This window comes from Schistocerca americana, chromosome 2, assembly GCF_021461395.2.
Source record: "Schistocerca americana isolate TAMUIC-IGC-003095 chromosome 2, iqSchAmer2.1, whole genome shotgun sequence".
In the NCBI taxonomy this organism is placed as follows: Eukaryota; Metazoa; Arthropoda; class Insecta; order Orthoptera; family Acrididae; genus Schistocerca; species Schistocerca americana.
Genome location: NC_060120.1, coordinates 736,471,178 through 736,492,474, shown reverse-complemented (window position 1 = coordinate 736,492,474; position 21,297 = coordinate 736,471,178). Strand labels below are relative to the sequence as shown.

The 21,297-nt window shown below is 41.1% G+C and overlaps 1 protein-coding gene across 1 annotated transcript in view; it reads left to right on the top strand.

The window, feature by feature from the left end:
• Window positions 1-18,118, top strand: part of LOC124594791 (ubiquitin conjugation factor E4 B) — a 286,207-nt gene extending 268,089 nt beyond the window's left edge. The window contains exons 22-23 of the mRNA XM_047133209.1: window positions 11,649-11,783; window positions 17,320-18,118. Of these exons, the coding sequence (XP_046989165.1) occupies window positions 11,649-11,707 (59 nt within the window). The 3' untranslated portion in view covers window positions 11,708-11,783; window positions 17,320-18,118. The remainder of the gene's footprint in view (window positions 1-11,648; window positions 11,784-17,319) is intronic.
• Window positions 18,119-21,297: the final 3,179 nt, after the last annotated feature.

Genomic DNA, 21,297 nt, shown 5'->3' with positions numbered 1-21,297 from the left:
GTTGATTTCTGTGAAAGAAACGGTCTGATTGTGGGCAATACATGGTTCCGTAAAAAGAATAGCCAAAAGATAACGAGATATGGATGGGGTGATAGACGGACGAAGACGGTCATTGACTACTTTCTGCTGGAAAAGAAAAATCGGAGACAGCTGACGGATGTAACTGCACTCCCGGGAGAGGCTTTTGATGGAGACCACCGAGTGGTGGTGGGAAAGATGAGATTTGATGAATTGAAAGACATAAAGAAAGAAAGGGAAAGGCAAATAAAAGTGTGGAAACAAAAGGATGGCTTAGTACAAGAAAAGTTTAAGGAGTTACTTAAATGTAAAATCCCTAACACCGTGTATGGCCATGTGGAAGAGGAATGGGGTAAGTTCAAAGAAGCGTTTGTAAGCTCTGCTGAGAAGACCTGTGGCAGTGTGGGCAGGTAAAGGAAAAGGAGACACCATGGTGGAATGATAGGGTGAAGGAGGCAATAAAAGAAAAGAAGAAAGCCTGGCATGAATGGAACAGAGACAGAACAGCTGAAAGTAAAAGGAAATACCAGGATAGTAAAAATAAGTGTAATGAAAATTGTGGTAGAAGAAAAGAGGAAAAGCTCAGAGAAATTCACCTGAGAGTTGGAAAGAGATGTTACTAGTGGTAAGAGGTTGATACATGGAATTACAAAGAGTATGAGGAAGAAAAAAACATACACAAAGCTAGTGAAAGGGGAAAGCAGAGAGCTATTAATGCAACCAGAGGAGATAAGGAAAAGATGGAAAGAGTGCTTTGATAATTTACTAAATGTGAAGAACGGCAGTGGAAAGGGAATAGAAGTACGGCAGAGGTCTGGAAGAAGAGGAGGGTATAATGATGTTAGAAGTGGAACTAGCTCTGAGAAAAATGAAAACAGGAAAGGCACCTGGGATAGATGAAATTACTGTGGAGATGATAAAGGCAGCTGGACCAGTTGGGCTACAGTGGCTATACAGACTAATTTGGACCCAAAAATGTGTACCTGAAGAACGGGGAAAGGGAATAATAATCACAGTTTTCAAGAAGGGTGACAGGAAAGTATGTGACAACTATCAAGGGATTACACTTATATCCCAAGCAGCAAAAATAATGGAGAGGATACTGGAAAGAAGAGTGAGACAGAAAGTGGAAGGGCAGTTAGAAGAGGAGCACTATGGCTTTCGTCATGGTAGATCAACAGTGGACCTAATCTTTAGTATGAGACAGTTGATGGAAAGACATTGGGAGTATGGGAAAGATCTGGTGATGACATTTCTTGACCTAGTGAAAGTATAGACAGTGTTCCCAGGAAAAAGGTATGGGCCACCTTGAAGAGAAAGGGAGTTGGAAAGCAAACACTTGAAGTCATCCAGGCAATGTATGAAAAAAGCTCTAGTTGTGTGCAGACACCAGTTGGAAGATCTGAATGGTTTAAGAATGTTAAGGGACTAAGACAAGGAAGTGTCTCGTCACCACTACTATTTATAATGGTGACAGTTCAAATAGTCAAAGAGACGATAGATGCCCATAGAGGAAGGGGGATGAAGCTGTTACTGTTTGCTGATGATATTGTAGTGTGGGGAACAAGCAATAAGCCCCCCAGGGGGGCTCACGGTGCTTTCATGAGTATGTGCATGGCAAGCACAGGGCCCCGAGCTATTCCAGTGTTCCTTCTTTCCCAGGTTGCATTTCCTTTGCCTTCCTCTCCTTTTCTGTCCTTGCTCTTTCCCTTCCACCCTCTCCTCTCCCTCTCTTGATGTCTTCCTTTATGTTGGCCCCGCAATCCTCCTGGTTATGTTAGCATTGCGATTTGGTTTTGTTGAGTCATTATCTCATCCTTTCGGTATTCTCTGGTCCCCCTCTGGTGTTTGTCCTCCATTACTAAATTTCTGATCCATAGTGTGAGCCATTTGGGGAAGAGCACCTTACCTAGTGTCTCCAGCGTGTGCCCTCCTAGTTCCTTCCATCTTTTCCTTCACGTCGTTGTCTGATGCTAGGGTGCATAGCCAGCCCGTGTAGTGGGGTCACCATGTACCCTTTTGGTTGAGCCCCCTGGAAACACAGGGATCACACTTCTGATACCTGAGCTGTGATCTCCTCATGTAAACCTAGGAGTGGTTGTCATCCTGGAGCATTGGAACTCCCGGCAATGGCCGCCATGCCAGATGGAGTGGTTGGTATCAGGGCAGCCACCATGCAAATGAAACGCATAAAGGTCCAGAATCCTGGTCTTCTATGGCCATCTCTTTGAATGGAAATGATTCTTTTAGTGCTTCTTCTTCTGCCCCTCCCTTCCGTGGCTACCCCCTAGGAGGGGAGTCAGGCTAGTCAGCTCAGGGCGAAACCTTTCCCCTGCTATCTGGTTTGCACCAGGACTGATGGGAATACTTTCACCAATACCAAAGCTTTATTTTTTGTGGAACACATTGAATACAGGTTTGGTGAAATGGACACTCTGAGCAAGATGTTGATCAAAACTGCATCAGCTGCGCCGGCCAAAGTGATCGAGCGGTTCTAGGCGCTTCAGTCTGGAACCGCGCGTCCGCTATGGTCGCAGGTTCGAATCCTGCCTCGGGCATGGATGTGTGTGATGTCCTTAGGTTAGTTAGGTTTAATTAGTTCTAAGTTCCAGGGGATTGATGACCTCAGAAGTTAAGTCCCATAGTGCTCCGAGCCATTTGAACCATTGTTTGCATCAGCTGCCCAGTCTGCGGCCCTTTGTGCCTGTGACCATCTTGGCACAATTCCTGTGTCCATTACCCCCCACTAGTCTTTGAATATGGTTCAAGGTGTAATTTGTCACACGGACCTCATCCTTCAAACTGTTGAAGAACTTAGGGACAATCTAGGACAGCGGGGTGTTCACTTTGATACTAGTGCCTTTATCCTGGCCTTTGAAGGGGATACCCTCTCTGAGAAGGTCAAGATTGTGGTTTATCGATGTGACGTCAAGCCATACATCCCACCACCTATGAGATGTTTTAAGTGCTTGCGTTTTGGACACGTCTTCCCACTGTTCGCAGACCCCTCTCTTTGGTGACCGTTGATGTCCACTCCATGAGGGGAGTTGCTATGTTCCCCCTACTGTGTGTGTTAATTGTCATGGCAATCACTCTTCACATTCACTGGATTGCCCGAAGGAAAAGAAGATACAGGAGTATAAGTCCCTTGATCATCGAACCTACACTGAGGCTTATAAGAAGTATGCACGTCTTCATCCTGTGTCAATGACATGTAGCTATGCTTTAGTTACATCTTCACCCCTTCCTTGCCCCATTCCTGAATCCCTCCCCTGCGGTTCCCATACTCTCCCTCTTGGCGCCGCTCCCCCTCCCCAGCCGGAGAAGTGCTCCCACGTCTGATGGTCAAGGGCGCCCCTCCCAGGAACGCCCCTTCCCAGCAACTTCCCGGCCAAAGGTCTGCCACCACACGATGACCATGAGAACCACGGTCTGTGGGCCCCCATGTCGCCCACTATCTTTCTGTTCCAGATCTTGTTGCAACTGGCTCCTTTTTGCAGCACAGCCCTCCTCAATCTCAAACAGAAAAGAAGAAGAAACATAAGTCCCAGGACAAGGAGACTTTGGTGTCACCACTGGTCCCATCCCTGGCTCTGACCTGCTGTTCATGGATGTCGCCCCCTCCTTGTCGGTGACAGCTGGTGACCCGGTGACATGACTGGCTTTAGCCTGTTCACCCTACATTTCAATCATCATTCTGTGGTTATCCAATGGAATTGTAATTGATATTACCGTCACCTTCCAGAGCTGAAATCCCTTATTTTGTTTTACTCTGCAGCATGTGTGGTTCTACAAGAATCTCATTTTACTGATGATCACTCACCGACCCTCCATGGGTTCCGTGCTTTCTTTCGAATTGGGTCAGCTCCCTGCAGACTTTTGGTGACGTGTACGTTGGTCCGTACGGACATTGCTAGCATGTGGATTCCTCTTCAAACTACATTGGAAGTGGTTGCTGTTAGGGTCCACCTGGACTCTGGGGGTCACAGTTTGCAATCTTTATCTCCCTACTGTCAGGACTCTTACACCTGCTGCCTTAACTGCCCTTCATCAGCAACTTCCTCCTTCTCGGGGATTTTAATGCTCATCATCCCTTGTGGGACAGTGCATTTCCATCTATTCCATCTAGTCAGGGTCTACTCATAGACCAGTTTCTTGCAGACCACGACTTTTGCCTATGGCTCCACTACCCATTTCAGTGCTGGTTGTGGTACCTTTTCTGCCATTGCTCTTTCTCTTTCTTCTCCCTCCCTCCTCCCTTCCATACACCTGTCGCCACATGACGACCTTTGCAATAGTGACCACTTCGCGTTGATTCTCTTGCTACCTTCCCGCTCCCCAATGGACATGTTACATCATTGGTCTTTCCAATGCGCCGATTGGCCTCTATATACTGCAAGGGTTGTTTTTTTCCCCTCTTTGTTGGGCTGTGTTGATGATGTCCTATGTGGCGTGTCTGATGCGATTGTTCACGCTGCTAGCCTTGCTATCCCATGCTCATCTGGACCATTTTGCCGCCGGCAAGTCCCGTGGTGGAGTACGACCATGGCCATTGCCATCCGTGATCGCCGTCGAGCTTTGCAACACCTTAAGAGATACCCATCCGTTGCCAAACCTATTACTTTTTAATGCCTTCGTGCCGAAGCCTGTTACTTAATCAAACGGAGCAAACAGGTGTGTTGGGAATGCTTTGTTTCTTCCCTCAGTTCTACTGGCTCTGTGTCGCTCTCTCCAAGGTTGCCATCGGCAGTCTACCATCTCGGGCATTGCCCTCCCAGATGGCCTTTTCACAGATCCGTTGATTCTCATGGGACATCTTGCGACCCATTATGCAACAGCATCAGCGTCAGCAGCAATCTCCTATCCGGCTGCTTTCCTTCACCAGAAACAGTGGGCCGAAGCTTCCAACTTATGTTTTACCCCTTGTCAGTCAGAATCTTACAACGAACCTTTTACTGAATGGGAAGTTCTTTCCGCACTCTCTTCTTCTCATGATACGGCCCCTGGCCCAGACTCCATTGATAACCAATTGCTTCAACATCTCAGTGCTCCACGTTGACAACATCTTCTCCGGGTGCTTAACTGTATTTGGCTCCAGGGTGACTTCCCTTCTCAGTGGAAGGATAGCATCCGTCCTTAAGCCAGGTAAGAAACACCTGTTTGTCGAAAGATATAGGCCAATTAGTCTGACAAATGTTGTTTGTAAGTTACTTGAATGGATGGTAGCCGGTTGGCTCGATTGGGTCCTCGGATCTCGGGATCTTTTGTCCCCTTACGATTGTGGCTTCCGAGAGGGACGGTCTTCAATCGATCATTTACTTCGCTTGGAATCCGCAGTTCAGCAGGCTTTTTCCCAGTGCCGCCATTTGGTTTTGGTATTTTTCAACCTTCGCAAGGCCTATGACGGGTTGGTGCCATCATATCATACTTACACTTCATGGGTGGGGTCTTCAAGGCCCACTCCCGATTTTTATCCGCCAGTTCCTGTTCCATCAGTCATTCAGGGTTCGGGTTGGTACTGTTCTTAGTTCCCCACGGACCCAGGAGAATGGCATCCCACAGCGTTCTGTATTGAGTGTACTTCTTTTCCTCATTGCTATAGATGGGCTTGTGGCCTCTGTCGGTCCTTTGGCCACCCCTGCTCTGTATGTGGATGATTTCTGCATTTGGGTTAGTTCCTCTTCGATGGCCTTTGCAGAGCGGCAGCTCCAGGGTGCTATACAGCATGCCTCTGCATGGACCCTCTCACACGGGTTTCAATTCTCTCCTCTAAAATCACGCGTGGTCCACTTCTGTCGCCGCACTACAGTCCACCCCAATCCGGAACTCTACCTTGATGCACAACAATTACCTGTGGTCCCAAGGTTTCATTTCCTGGGTCTTCTTTTAGACAACAAGCTCACTTGGCTGCCTCATATCAGACTTCTGAAGGTAGGATGTTTCCATAAACTCAATGTCCTCTTGGGGTGCTGATCGTTCCACTCTTCTCCGCCTTTATCGGGCTTTAGTGCTGTCTCACTTGGACTATGGTTGTCAAGTTTATGGTTCGGCTGCTCCTTCCACACTGTGCCTCCTGGATCTGGTTCACCATCGTCGTATCCATTTGGTCACCAGTGCCTTCCCTACTAGCACTGTTGATAGTCTCCTGGCTGAAGCTGGGTTCCCCCCCTTTCTGTTTGGCAGTCCCAGCTTCTGGTTTCTTATGCAATTGCTGTCCGTTCCTCTCCCACTCATCCTTCGTATTCTATCCTGTATCCAGACGAAGGACGTCACCCACCTGATTCCCGCTCTCGGGAGGTCCAAAAGATTCCATTCCCCGAATGGTGTTCCGTTGTTTTTTCCACCAAATTTTGTGGGAGTTTGCACCGATGGCTCTAAATCTGCTGATCGTGTGGGATATGCCTTCACGTCCTCTGTTGGCATGGAAAATCATTTCCTGCCAACTGCATGTGGGGTGTTTACTGCATAATTGATGGCAATTTTCCAAGCCCTTACCTTTATTAAGCAGTCCAAGCTCAACAGCGTTTTGTTATGTACGGACTCAAGGAGTGGCCTTCAGGCTATTGACCGGTGTTTTTCCTGCCATCCCTTGGTCTCGGCCATCCACTACCGTCTTGCTGATCTTCACCATGCTGCTTGTTCCCTTGACTTCCTTTGGGTCTCTGGCCATGTGGGTATCCCAGGTAATGAGCTTGCTGATTGTTTGGCTGGGGGAGCAGTCACTTAAACCCCTCCCCCCCCTTCTCTGTAACCCCTCCTGCAGCGGATTCACGGCTTCATATCAAATCCCACTTCGCACAATCATGGGCAAACTCTTGGGAGGCTACCTCCCCATCTAATAAACTTCGTGCGGTTAAGGTGACACCTGTTCCATGGCGTTCTTCCTTCCGCCTGTCCCGAAAGGACTCGACCACCCTGTGTCTTCTCCGCATCAGCCATACCAGGCTTACCCATGGTTTTCCTCTCCATAGTGAGCCACCCCTACTTTGTGGTTGTGGAGCCTTCCAGTCAGTAGCCCACATTTTGGTGGTATGCCCCCTTCTTTTGGCTCTGCTTACTAAGTACAGACTTCCCCGCACTTTACCTTTGATATTGGCAGATGATTCCTGGATGGTTGAACAGGTTCTCAGTTTCCTCCACGAAAGTGGTTTTTATTTTCAGTTCTAAGATTTTTAATTTCCGTCTGGAGTAGGGGCAGGGCAGTGAGGGTTGGGGTGTCTCCCACTGTAAGCTGTGTTTGGAGATTCCTGACTCCCCTCCCTAACCAAGATCTTCTTTTCTCTCCCTTTTACTGTGTTTTTATCTCTTTTTAGATTTGATTAGTCTCCTTTTTACAATACGCATTTTTACATTCTAGCGGTTGAACACTTTTGAATAGCTGCTGGTCTTGCCTGTACTGCATCAGAGATACGATATTTCCTGCCTCTAGCGTAGCCTTCGGGTTGCCCACTTGCTGACTTCCCTCCTTTTGGTTTCACCATTGACAACATGACTGCACTTTTACGTTTTTTAGCCTTTTACCTTTTATGGTTATGACTCTTCGGAGATGTAACTCCATCCAAATGGACCACCTTTGAAACAAGGGACTGATGACCTTGCTGTTTGGTCCCTTCAACCACAAACACCCAACCAGCAAGCAGTAGGGAGGTACAAAAACAAATAGACATCCTAAATGATAAGGTTGAGAAATATGGAATGAAATTTAGTGTGGAGAAAAGCAAGACCATGTTGGTAACCAGAGGGGATAGAGAGGGTAAGGGACAAATTCATATTAAGGGATGAGATATTGAAGTAGTGGACAACTTTAAATATTTGGGACGTGTATTAATGTGGAATTCTCGTTTGGAGACAGAAAATAGCAGAAGAATACAACAGAGTAGCACATTTTACCAGTATGTGAGGGGCTTGGTTTGGGGAAGGGAAGTACCAATGAGGTTTAAGCTGGTGCTATACAAGACTTACTTCACATCCATACTAATTTACGGCTCAGAGACTTGGACTAAGACTAGAAGAGAGGAGAGTAGGATACAATCCAGTGAAATGAAGTGTCTGAGAAGTATGCTAGGGAAGACGAGGAGAGACAGAGTGAAAAACGAAGATGTTAGGAAGGAAACTGGAGTGGAGTAGTTGACTGAGAAAATTGAAAAGAATAGATTAAAATGGTTTGGTCATGTGAAGAGGATGAGGGAGGGAAGAATACCAAGAAGAATGATGAAGGTCAAGATTGAGGGCAAGAGGCCAAGAGGAAGACCGAGAACAAGATGGATGGATACTGTAAAGATGAGTTAAGGTGGAGAAACCAGCTATGGAACCAAATAGTGGCAGAAGAATGGTGGAAAGACAGAGTAAAGTGACGAAGTACCATTGATACCCCAACCTGACCAGATGTTGGATAGAGGGGAAACGAAGATGATGATGATGATGATGATGATGAAGTCCTCCTGGCATTCTTTAAGTTTTGGGAACAGATGACAATCGTATGGGACTAAGTAGGGATTGTGTGAAGGATGGTTGATGAAAGTGAACCCAAGGTGTCGGATTGTTGCAGATGTCACAGTACTCGTATGTGGTCTGGCATAGTCATGCTGAAGGAGAGAGTCCTCTGTGTGTGGATGAACTTTTCAAGTTGGAAACTCCATCACAGCATGCTATTTCTCATGCACCAACATAGTTACGTTACACGTCACCATGTTACACGTTACAATCGGAGCCCTCTCATGGCAGAGATGTGAAGTTAAGAACTCAAATATCAATCTGCCAAAGCAATTTAATGCAGCTTCCCAAAATTCTCTAAAACATCAACTTCGAAGTTTTCCAAGCGTTTTTAGTACCCTAATGAAAGGTAGATTTTTCAATGGGCACTGTGCCTCAGTGGTACAGTACTCACTTGCATTGTGAGTGGCTTGGATTCGGTTCCTGGTGGATGCAAATTTTTAAAAAGTGTTCTTGTTTTATGAGTGTTTCCATGAAGAGTAAAATACATAAAGATGGGAAACATAGGTATTGCTTGAGATATAATGGCTGGATCACTAGCTTGAGTCTCATCTCTCTCTCTCTCTCTCTCTCTCTCTCTCTCTCTCTCTCTCTCTCTCTCTCTCTCTCTCTCTCTCCCCCCCCCCCCCTCCCTCCCTCCCTTCCCCCCCTCCGACCCTCCCCCATCCCCTGCAATTCAATTTGAATATCTACATAATTTAAATATAAAATTGATCAAATACAGGATGCCCCATGAGGAATCGAAGCAAATCTCTTCTGCTGCTAGCTCTTTGCTTTGCATATTTTGAGAAGTGTTAGTATGGTATAAAACAATGTGCACTTGTTCATCTTCACTACTTTGAAACACATCTTTACTGAACAAGTGCTCATAACTCTTAAGGTATGCATTTCAGAGCCCATGTTTATTAGACTTTTTTGCTTTGAATGATTGTTCCTGTCACATCCCTGAACATTGACCATTTGTTTAGGAACACAATATGTATGCTAATTAATATGTATGTAATAGCCATTTATATGAAAAAATGTATGCATTTTTGTTTCTAATTACACTACTGGCCATTAAAATTGCTACACCATGAAGATGACGTGCTAAAGACACGAAATTTAACCGACAGGAAGAAGATGTTGTGATGTGCAAATGATTAGCTTTTCAGAGCATTCATACAAGGTTGCCGCCAGTGGCGACACCTCCAACGTGCTCACATGAGAAAAATTTCCAACCGATTTCTCATACACAAACAGCAGTTGACTGGTGTTGCCTGGGGAAACGTTGTTGTGATGCCTTCTGTAAGGAGGAGAAATGCGTACCATCATGTTTCCGACTTTGATTGCGGTTTATCGTATCATGACATTGCTGCTCTCATTGGCCGAGATCCAATGACTGTTAGCAGAATATGGAATCGGTGGGCTCAGGAGGGTAATACGGAACGCTGTGCTGGATCCCGACGGCCTCGTATCACTAGCAGTCGAGATGACAGGCATCTTGTCCGCATGGCTGTAACGGATCATGCAGCCACGTCTCGATCCCTGAGTCAACAGATGGGGATGTTTGCAAGACAACAACCATCTGCACGAACAGTTCGACAACGTTTGCAACAGCATGGACTATCAGCTCAGAAACCGTGGCTGCGGTTACCCTTGACACTACATCACAGACAGGAGCGCTTGCGATGGTGTACTCAACGATGAACCTGGGTGCACGAATGGCAAGACGTCATTTTTTCGGATGAACCCAGGTTCTGTTTACAGCATCGTGATGGTTGCATCTGTGTTTGGCGACATCGCGATGAACGCACATTGGAAGTGTGTATTCGTCATTGCCATACTGGCGTATCACCCGGCATGATGGTATGGGGTGCATTGGTTACACGTCTTGGTCACCTCTTGTTTGCATCGACGGCACTTTGAACAGTGGACGTTACATTTCAGATGTGTTATGACCCGTGGCTCTACCCTTCATTCGATCCCTGCAAAACCCTACATTTCAGCAGGATAATGCACATTCTCCAGATCTGTCACCAATTGAAAACGTCTGGTCAATGGTGAGCGAGAAACCAGCTCGTCACAATACGCCAGTCACTACTCTTGATGAAATGTGGTATCGACTTGAAGCTGCATGGGCAGCTGTACCTGTACACGCTATCCAAGCTCTGTTTGACTCAATGCCCACGCGTATCAAGGCCGTTATTATGGCCAGAGGTGGTTGTTCTGGGTACTGATTTCTCAGGATCTATGCACCCAAATTGCGTGAAAATGTAATCACATGTCAGTTATAGTATAATATATTTGTCCAGTGAATACCCGTTTCTTCTTGGTGTAGCAATTTTAATGGCCAGTAGTGTACATAGAACAGATAAAAACATAGTTCTCACTCCAGGTAGAAATTCGATATTAACCATTAAAAAAAAAAAAAAAAAAAAAAAAAAATAGGTTGTGTAGATTAAAAACCATTCATCTTTATGTATTTTAATGTTCATGAAAATGCTCGTAAAACATGCACCTTTGTTTAAAACTTTACTGTGGTCGGGAATCAATTCAGGTCACACACTTGGCAGGTGCACATTATACCCCAGAGCTAACTTTAGGGTATTAAGGACACTCGGAAAACATGAATGTTGAGTTTCTCAAGAATGTTTTAGAGTTGCATCGACATTCGGTGGGTGACTGATATTTGAGTTCTGAACTTCATGTACCACGAATAAATAAAATACAAAAATCCAATTACTGTGTGGTCTTCTCGTTAGTGTTTTGCAAAATTGTAACTGTCGTAAATGCAGAATGGGGATAAAAATCAAACAAAGAATTGAGTTAAGATAAAAGCAATATGTTGCAATATGGTAGTTTTGAAAATAGACAGAGGGAAGGCAATGTGAACACTTATTAAAGGCACATTAATTGGGAGTAGGACATACAATATGGACCATAATTTCATTTACTTGACTGGCAGAAAAGAAGTGGTCAAGCAAGTTTTCAATAACTCCGTGTACTCCTGTTTGTTTGTCATATCCATTCATATGAATATAATATTTATACAAGTTTTCTTAATTGTAAGCAGCTGTAAGAAATGAGGTAGTGAATTTTGATGTGTATTGTTGATTTAGAGTTTTGTTCTAAAAACAGTTTTGTTTTTCCTAAAGCTACTGAACTGCGGGAAAGAATAGCATCGTGGAAACGTGAGAAAAAGAAATCTGCATAATGTGAAAATCTTGAAGTAAGTCTGTGGTGTATTGTCAGCAAACTTCAAGACTCAGTGTTTTAAGAAGCCTGGGAAGGTTTGTTTTTTACTACACCAAAGTTAAGCATTGTGTTTTACTGACTTCACATATAAAATGTGATTTGTTACACATGTGACAATTTCATGGATATGAACATGTTTTCAGTGTCTGTCCTGAAATACTACCTTTCTCCAGCTGATTTACACTTTTCCTTCAATTTTTTATTAGAATGTATATACATTTTAATTGTTCTCATTTTTTGTACAAAGTTAGAACCATGTTTATTGCCTTTACATCTAAGAATACTTCACCAGATCACTAAAGAGCACATAAAATGATTTACGTTGGTGGGAAAAAATATTAATACTTCACAATACATGAATTTCATATTGTGAACTCATCACACTATCAGAGGTGTAACTTAAGCAGAAATTGTCTTTTGAGCTTCAGTTACCCAGAGCAGAAATGCTATTTTTACAAATTTAGCCATATTGTGTGAGGATATACTGTATTTTCAAAATTTCAGATTATCCAGTAGTTGTTTGTTGAGTCTCTGTCATCACAGAAAGTACATATTTTAGTATGCGAACTTCAGCCATGAAGTAATTAATGATTTTGGTCCAGTGTTTTTGTTTGTGGAAAGTCAAACAGTTTTTATTTTATTTTTTGAAGTATACAGTTGCTCACTGTTCTTAATAAAAACATTTTTTTTTTTTTTTTTGTGACTGGAAGTATATAACCACAATTTGTGCTAGCCAGAACAACTGTGTGTGTGTGTGTGTGTGTGTGTGTGTGTGTGTGTGTGTGTGTGAGAGAGAGAGAGAGAGAGAGAGAGAGAGAGAGAGAGAGAGAAACTTGTATATATACATACAAAAGTAAGTTACTAACTTAAGATATTTATCAGGAATAACAACAAAAAGGAAAAGGTTCACAGTGAAAAGAGAGATATGTTTACAATTATAGCTTACCTCTCATTGGCCTTTTGTCATAAGTTATGGAATATAATTTTGATGTAGTAATTGTGTAAACTGTTGTTATTATTTGTTTTATATCTTTAAGTGTCTTGAAAATAATAAATTCTACAAGAGACTTGAGTTGTTAGGGAGTAGATCTTGTTTCTGGAAAGCAGTTTTTCTTTACTTTAGTATAATGTAACAAAACAAGCAGATTTTATTGCTTGTAGTGTAATGGGTGCAATGCTCTTGGTTACATTGAAATGCTTCGGTTTTTTATTTCTTGCTTTTTTTTCTTGTTAAAAATGACTGAAAATGTGCCAGTCATTTTTCTATTGATTTGCTGTAAGAAAGAGTTTAATAGAAGTATTTTCTTCCCTTAAGCCTGTGATATATTATGGTAATGTGAAGTTGTAATGTTTGAGCACAGGCGGTAGCAGAAGCTGATTATTTGATTTTAAATGTAACTTTGATCTCATTAACAAATGTTCCTTAAAGTTTTAAAGTTGAAATAAGAGGGCTGAATTAGAAATGTGTAAGATTGAGTGCAAACAATATTTCTGCCACTATATTTTTCTCCATGTCACTGTATAGATTCCAAAAATCAACATTGTGCAGAAAAAAAAAAGTTATTGTCCATGAAAAAATTATTGTCCATGAATAAAATTGTTGAGACATTCATGGCCAATTGTTGACTTACTGCTTGTTGGCTTGTATCTCAGGTTCTTCAGCCGCCAGTGTTTGTTTAATGACGGCTGGAGAACTGAAGACAGAAACCGACTGGCAAATGTTCATACAGTATATGGTAGTCTCTGAATGATGTCTGAGTGCACACGAGGGAAAAAGAGACATTATGACATGAATCTAAAAACAAAAACCTTATAATTGAAATTACTTAATATAAAGATGCAGATGTGAAGTTGCACATGCCTTCCATTTGTCACTGTATTACGATATCATGATTGTGTAGGTGGCTGTTTCATTACCACACTCTTCAACGTTACTGCTTTGTAAGCATTTCATTTTATAGGAAGGTAATCAGAAATCCTCACTGCCATTCTTAAACGGTAGATTTTTTATATAACTCTTTATTATCTGTTATATATTGTGTAATCATTAGGCATACAGAAAGCAAGAGCCTCACAGATTTAGAATTATAGTCATTCTTTATATCATTTACTAATAATATGATACTATACCTCTATCACTTAATTCACATAATTGCTATAGTGTGCCTCGTGCCTCATGATATGGAAAGGCACTTCTGTGCAGAGAGAGAGAGAGAGAGAGAGAGAGAGAGAGAACTTTGAAAGGGATGAGGTTTGCTTGTGTGTGGTGGCAGAGAGGAAGCCAAAACTTTCCGTGTTGCCCAGTTTTGTAACAACGAATGAAATTGTGTCACCACTGAAATAAAGCCATATTGCAGTGTTAATGAGAGCATTTATTGCCACCCAGCTCTGTTCACAATATACCTTGGGAGGGAGACTAAATGTCATTGGCTGCCAGGAATTTGTAAAGAGATATGCACAGAATTCTTCAAAACAGAATTGCATTTCAATGTGAAGCACACTATAGCCTCTGCCATAAATCTAATATCTTCAGCATGGATCATTTTGTACTCACATTTCTGTTATAAAAATTCGTGTGTAATGTAATGTTTAGAGCCATAAGAAGCTAATTTCTGTTTTATGTGTCGAAGAATGACAAGAGAAGCAGTTCAGGCAAATTTTTATCTTTGTCATACATTGCCAAACAGAAATTATAAATTGGCAGAAGATATAACATAATTTGTTTTATAAACTATCCGGTGAAAACTGAAGATATTCGGAAAAATTAAGCAGACACACAGTGTTCAACAACAGATGAATGGCAAAATATACTTTCATTTTCATGTGTATGTGTTGTCATCGACTTTGTGCTTTTTTGTGATTGTTGTAACTATTGAAGACCAAAAGAGAATATTTTGTGATGTTTTCAAGTTCGTTGAGGTACTGGATGAAATATATCACTAAATACATCTGTGAAACAGCAAGCAGTTTCTTGGAATTACTCGTGTTCCTCTTTATGGATATTACATGTTGCAGAGATTGCATTAGTCTGTTTTTGTTGAAATACAATTTGATTTAGGTGCCTCTAGACAAATGCTAATTTCTGTTGTAATGAAATTCTGTAATGTGAGTGACAAACACTGATAAATTGTTGATATATCTTCCATCCATTAAAATGTAAGTCAAGTTTTGTCTAAACATATTGATTTCTTATATGGGAATATTTTGAACTTTTTATGCTAGATACTGTCTTGTTAACGTACAAATTCTGGGAATTGTCTTTCAACTATGAATTTTTTATTTATTAATACAGGAGGTTTCTCATGCTTGTATAAAGAAGAATTGTCCTTTGGTAATAGGTAATAAATGACAGTGTGAATGTCTTTTGATTTACAGCCACAGTGAATCAAACTTAACTTTGTTCTCTCTGCTAGGTTGTCTGTCATACTTACTTACATTATGTGTTGAATAAATAAGACTTGAGGTTTCATAGATAATTGTATTCCATCATTTTTCTCCTCGTTAGATGGGTTGTTAGAAATAAATGTAGTAAATTTATACCCCTTTTTTAAAATGAGGCCTCTCTGTTATGTGGAGAACTACCTGATCCACCACTTGCTATATAGATGAAGCTACATATTCCATCATTAACTTATTAAGTCGAGTTGGTGATGCCTTTAGATTTAAAGACCTCAAATTCTTTTCTTGAAGCTCAAAAAAGTAATGGTAATGGCACACGTACTCCACATTGCTGCATTGCTGTAAGTTTGCAGGAAGATTCTGTATGTAATTCAGTTACACATACCCTCTTCCACATTATGTGTTATTTACAGTGTGATTTTGAATTTGTTTTGTGGCTATTGTTTCTTCATACCATCTGTATGTTTGCAAATAGCCACTCAAATTTTTTGCTTCAGTTAACAGTCATTGTTTATGAACAACGTATGTTGCATTTTGCGCCTGCCAGCCACTATCAGTCGTGTATTTTTCAACTGTAACAGCATATCTTAACAATGTTGTTAGAATTATTTATTCTGATGTGCAAAATAAAAATATCAAGAGAAGTTATGCAGAGAAATGAAGATTTGAAATCATTTGGTATTAAGCTGTTGGTGGAATGATGAAATGTTTTCTTGGGATAATGCATGTGTCAGATAAATGTCCAGGAAAAATTTACCATATGACTTTTCAAATACAAATTGTGTTGTAATGTGCATATAACAGAAAGTCTGCCCCTTAATAATCTTCAGGAGGCAAGATTGCAGTACTGTCGATATACACATTTGAGACACACACACACACACACACACTCTTAGTGTGAGAATCTGCTAATGTGTACAAATACAGAAATTTGTCTACAGTTGTGAGACTTCAAATGCCCAGATTTAATATTTTTATTTTGTTTATTATTTCACTACTGAGATGTTTGCCATGTATCAGGATGTTATTTTTCTACTGTAATTCAGTGTGTAGTGGAAAACAAGTGTAATTTGCTTATATTTTTAATCCACTTGTGTTTTCTAACCTTGTTATGGAACTTTGGTATTAGGTGTGCCTGTCCACTCATGACAATTGAGCAGCCACAATTTTATTTGAGAATACCCCATTCAAATACTCCATCTTTAATATTTTAGTACCACTGCAGTGAGGATCAAAATCTATGACTGTATTTGAATTGAAATAGAATGTGTTATGTAGGATAAAAAGTAAATAATTTTAGCTAGCTAAGAAATGTTTGATGTATGGATATACTGCCGGGAAAGACTTCCAAACATTTTTTTTAATTATTAGTTTGTAAATGCTGCTGATAAAGAATGATTCTACTTCTTTACCTCTGTGGTTTTTATATTCCATTGTAGTGTTGTGATTATCAGCAACAGTTTTGCTGTTTTCTTGAATGAAAATTGAGCAGCCACAATTTGATCCCCTTCCTTTCAAATACTCCATCTTTAATGTTTTAGTATTGCTGCAGCGAAGACCGAAGTGTAAAACTGTATTTGAAGTCACATTTCATTGTATTTTCACCAGGAGAATAGAATAAAATAGTGAACATTAAGCAATAATCTTGACACGAGAGTCGACTGCTTGTGTCTACTTTCCTTTCTGTTCTTATTTTCAGCTAAAAGTATAATGACCTCATCCCAATTTTGTATACCAAGTTAGGTTTCATGGTAGATCTTCCAACCCAAACAAGTGATGGACATTATTTTTCAAGTGAAATATTTGTTTCAAGTATTAAATTCTTTATTTTTCCCATATGTCAGATTTTATGTCTGTAATGTTTTAATTGAAAACATTATCATAGATCTTCGTCCATTCACATGTTTAACCAAACTGTTGTGTGTTCATGAATGTATTAGTAGTAACATCTTACAAATGTTGATGAAAATACTTATGAGGACAATCCTCAGGTACTGAAATGATAGCTACACTCAGTGTTAAAAAGAAAGACAGTATTGTTAGTTTATTTAATGTATACAATTAATTTTTGCATTTTGTATGTATCATGAAGACTGTTGTGCACTTGCAATAGTCAGCAAAATATAATGTGTGTGTTAAAAGAAAAATTTATAAATTTGTAATTTTTTACAGGTGTGTGATGCAAAATAACAGAAAATTTAATGACAAACTTGTTACACAATTGTCATTCCAATCTATGATGATTCATGTTGCAAGGTGCTAGTAATTATAATATTTAAACAAAAACTGTGGTTTTTGGATTGTTTAATACAGTGATAAAACTACCATTTTATAAGTGCTGTAAGAAAACCTATTGACAGGAGTGGCACAACCAACAGGCATTATAAACTAAGTTTATTTGCCAGTGTGTGTTAAAACATTTTGCTGTTAGCAAGCACCATACTGTAGAAAGATGTATGTATTCAGTTGGGAACAGAAAATATAAATCAGTGACAACTTGTAATCTGTTAATACAAAAAGGTGTGTGCAAAATCATTTTGATACAAAATAAAAGCCACTGAAAAAAACAACAACAACAGTTAAGTTGCACTATTTTATTGGGGCTATACATTAATAACACAGTGTTACAAATGTATGAGGTATATTTTCTAACAGTGACAGAATATTTGCACTGCAGGAGTTAGTGTCGGAAACTGATAGATCATATTTTTTGCACGTGTGTGTGTGTGTGTGTGTGTGTGTGTGTGTGTGTGTGTGTGTGTGTGTGTGTGTCAGTCATTGTTAATACCTGTTGTACAGATTTGTGAGCTTAATATATATTTCAGTTGTGCTCTACAGTCACAGTGTCTGGTGAATTGCATTCTTAAAGCATGTGAAGAGATCAAAAGTGTATGTTTTTGACTGTTGATAACACTTTGTTTAAAGTGTCAATAAAACAATAAACTGTGAAATAATAAAAGGATTTTTATTTCATAGACTTTTTAATTCATGGGATGATCTTGCAACAAAATCAAAATAAATTTTAGCATGACAAGATAAGTACTGAAACCAACTTTTTGACTGTCACACAGCTGTATGTGTTAACACTTTGAATCAAACAATGGAAAATCCAGGATGGAATGTAACAATATTATGAGAAGGAAAGTTGCTACTCACCATATAGCAGAGATGCTGAGTCCAAGATGGCACAACAATAAGATTTTCATACTTAAAACTTTCGGCCAATGGCCTTTGTCAGCAATAGACACACACATGCGCGCGCACACACACACTTGTGCAAACGCAACTCACACACACGACTGCAGTCTCAGGCAACTGAAACCACACTGTGAGCAGCAGCACCAGTGCATGATGGGAGTGATGACTGGGTGGGGGAAGGAGGAGGCTGGGGCAGGGAGGGGGAGGGATAGTATGGTGGGGCCGGTGGACAGTGAAGTGGGGCGGTGGGGAGGGGGGGAGGGGAAGTAGTGGTAAAGGAGAGAAATAAATTAAAAAAAAAAAGTGTGGTGGTGGAATGACAGTTGTGTAGTGCCAGAATGGGAGCAGGGAAGGGGCTGGATGGGTGAGGACAGCAACTAAGTTTGAGGCCAGGAGGGTTATGGGAACATAGGATGTATTGCAGGGAAAGTTCCCACCTGCACAGTTCAGAAAAGCTGGTGTTGTTGGGAAGGATCCGTACAGCACAGGCTGTGAAGCAGTCATTGAAATGAAGGATATCATGTTTGGCAGCATGTTCAGCAACCGGGTGGTCCACTTGTTTCTTGACCACAGTTTGTCGGTGGCCATCTGTGCAGACAGACAGCTTGTTGGTTGTCATGCCTACATAGAATGCAGCACAGTGGTTGCAGCTTAGCGTGTAGACCACATGAATGGTTTCACAGATAGCCCTGCCTAATCTTGCGTGCCTTATGTTTTGAGTCTCCCACCACCTCCCACAGCCCCACCATTCGGCCACAGAGGAGCATTCCCCCCATAACGCAGTACCACCCAGGACAGGAGCAACTGAATTACATTCTCCGTCAAGGTTTCGATTACCTCTCGTGCCCTGAAATGAGAAATGTCCTGCCCGCTATCCTTCCCACCCCTCCCACAGTGGTATTTCGCCGTCCACCGAACCTACACAATATACCCGTCCATCCTTACACAACCCCTCCTCCCAATCCCTTACCTCATGGCTCCTATCCCTGTAATAGACCTAGATGCAAGACCTGATTTTTGTCCGCATGAATTGCCCCCCGACAAACTGTGGCCAAGAAACAAGTGGACCACCCTGTTGCTGAACACACTGCCAAACATGATATCCTTCATTTCAATGACTACTTCACAGCCTGTGCCATACGGATCCTTCCCACCAACACCAGCTTTTCTAAATTGCACAGGTGGGAAATTTCCCTGCAATACATCCTATATTCCCGTAACCCCACCTGGCCTCAACCTTCGTTAGTTGCTGTCCTCGCCCGTCCAGCCCCTTCCCTGCTCCCATTCCAGCACTACACAGCTGTCATCCCACCACTACACCCAGTCTTTTTTTTTTTTTTTTTTTTTTTTTTTTTTTTTTTTTTTTTTTTTTTTTTTTTTTTATTTCTCTCCTTTACCGCTACTTCCCCCCACCCCTCCCCACCTCTACCCTGCCCACTGCCCAACCTGCAGCACTTCTGTCTGCCATCCTCACCATGCTATCCCTCCCCCTCCCCACCCCAGCCTCTTCCTTTCCCCCACCCAGTCATCACTCCCATCATGCACAGGTGCTGCTGCTCGCAGTATGGTTTCAGTTGCCTGAGACTGCAGTCGTGTCAGTGAGTTGAGTTTGTGTGTGTGTATTGGCCATTGGCCAAAAGCATTAAGTGTGAAAATCTTTTTGTTGTGCCTATCTGCGACTCAGCATTTCCGGAATATGGTGAGTAGCAGCTTTCCTTCTCATAATATTATTAACACTTTGAAGTGTGCACAACATTATCCACAGCAGTCTATCTGAAAATATCTATAAATATTTACAGTTTGGTCTTCTTGCACGAGATGTGACACCTTCTTCTATTCTAGGTGTATACGAACCTAATTTTTGGTGGTAGTCATAAAATTAATCACTTTTTCAAACTTGACATTTCAGTAATTATTTATGTATCCAACTATTTCTTGGTTTTACACACAGAAAAATAGGTCTCATAAGAAGAGAAATTAATTTGAACTATGAGTTAAACACCTACTGCTCCAAAAGGTACTTTTAAATTACACGAATAAAGGCGTTGCAGATGCTTTTCAGAAGCAGGACTCACTAGCTCTGTTGGTAGTTAACATAATCTGTTGGATAACTGAAGTTATCAGTCCGGTAGTAACCTAACCCCAAGCAAGCTGTTATGAGGAAATGGCACTGAAAAATTCTTGGTGTTAGAAATGATGTTCCATGTATTTTATTTTGCTGTACATAGACATGATTTTGGTGTCCGTAATATATGTTTCATAAAAAATAATTCTGTATATTTAACAGAGTATAAAAACTGAAAAAATAGTTGTTAAGTTAGACCCCTACAGTTTGGTGAAATTGTCAGTAGGCAGTGGAACATTCATATAAATTTCATTAATATATATATATATATATATATATAAAACACAAAGATGATGTGACTTACCAGATGAAAGTGTTGGCAGGTCGACAGACACACAAACAAACACAAACATACACACAAAATTCAAGCTTTCGCAACAAACTGTTGCCTCATCAGGAAAGAGGGAAGGAGAGGGAAAGACGAAAGTATGTGGGTTTTAAGGGAGAGGGTAAGGAGTCATTCCAATCCCGGGAGCGGAAAGACTTACCTTAGGGGGAAAAAAGGACGGGTATCACTCGCGCGCACACACACACACACACACACACACACACACAAGCAGACATTATATATATATATATATATATATATATATATATATATATATATATATATATATATATATATATATATATATATATATATATATATATATATAGGGTGTTTCAAAAATGACCGGTATATTTGAAATGGCAATAAAAACTAAACGAGCAGCGATAGAAATACACCGTTTGTTGCAATATGCTTGGGACAACAGCACATTTTCAGGCAGACAAACTTTCGAAATTACAGTAGTTACAATTTTCAACAACAGATGGCGCTGCAAGTG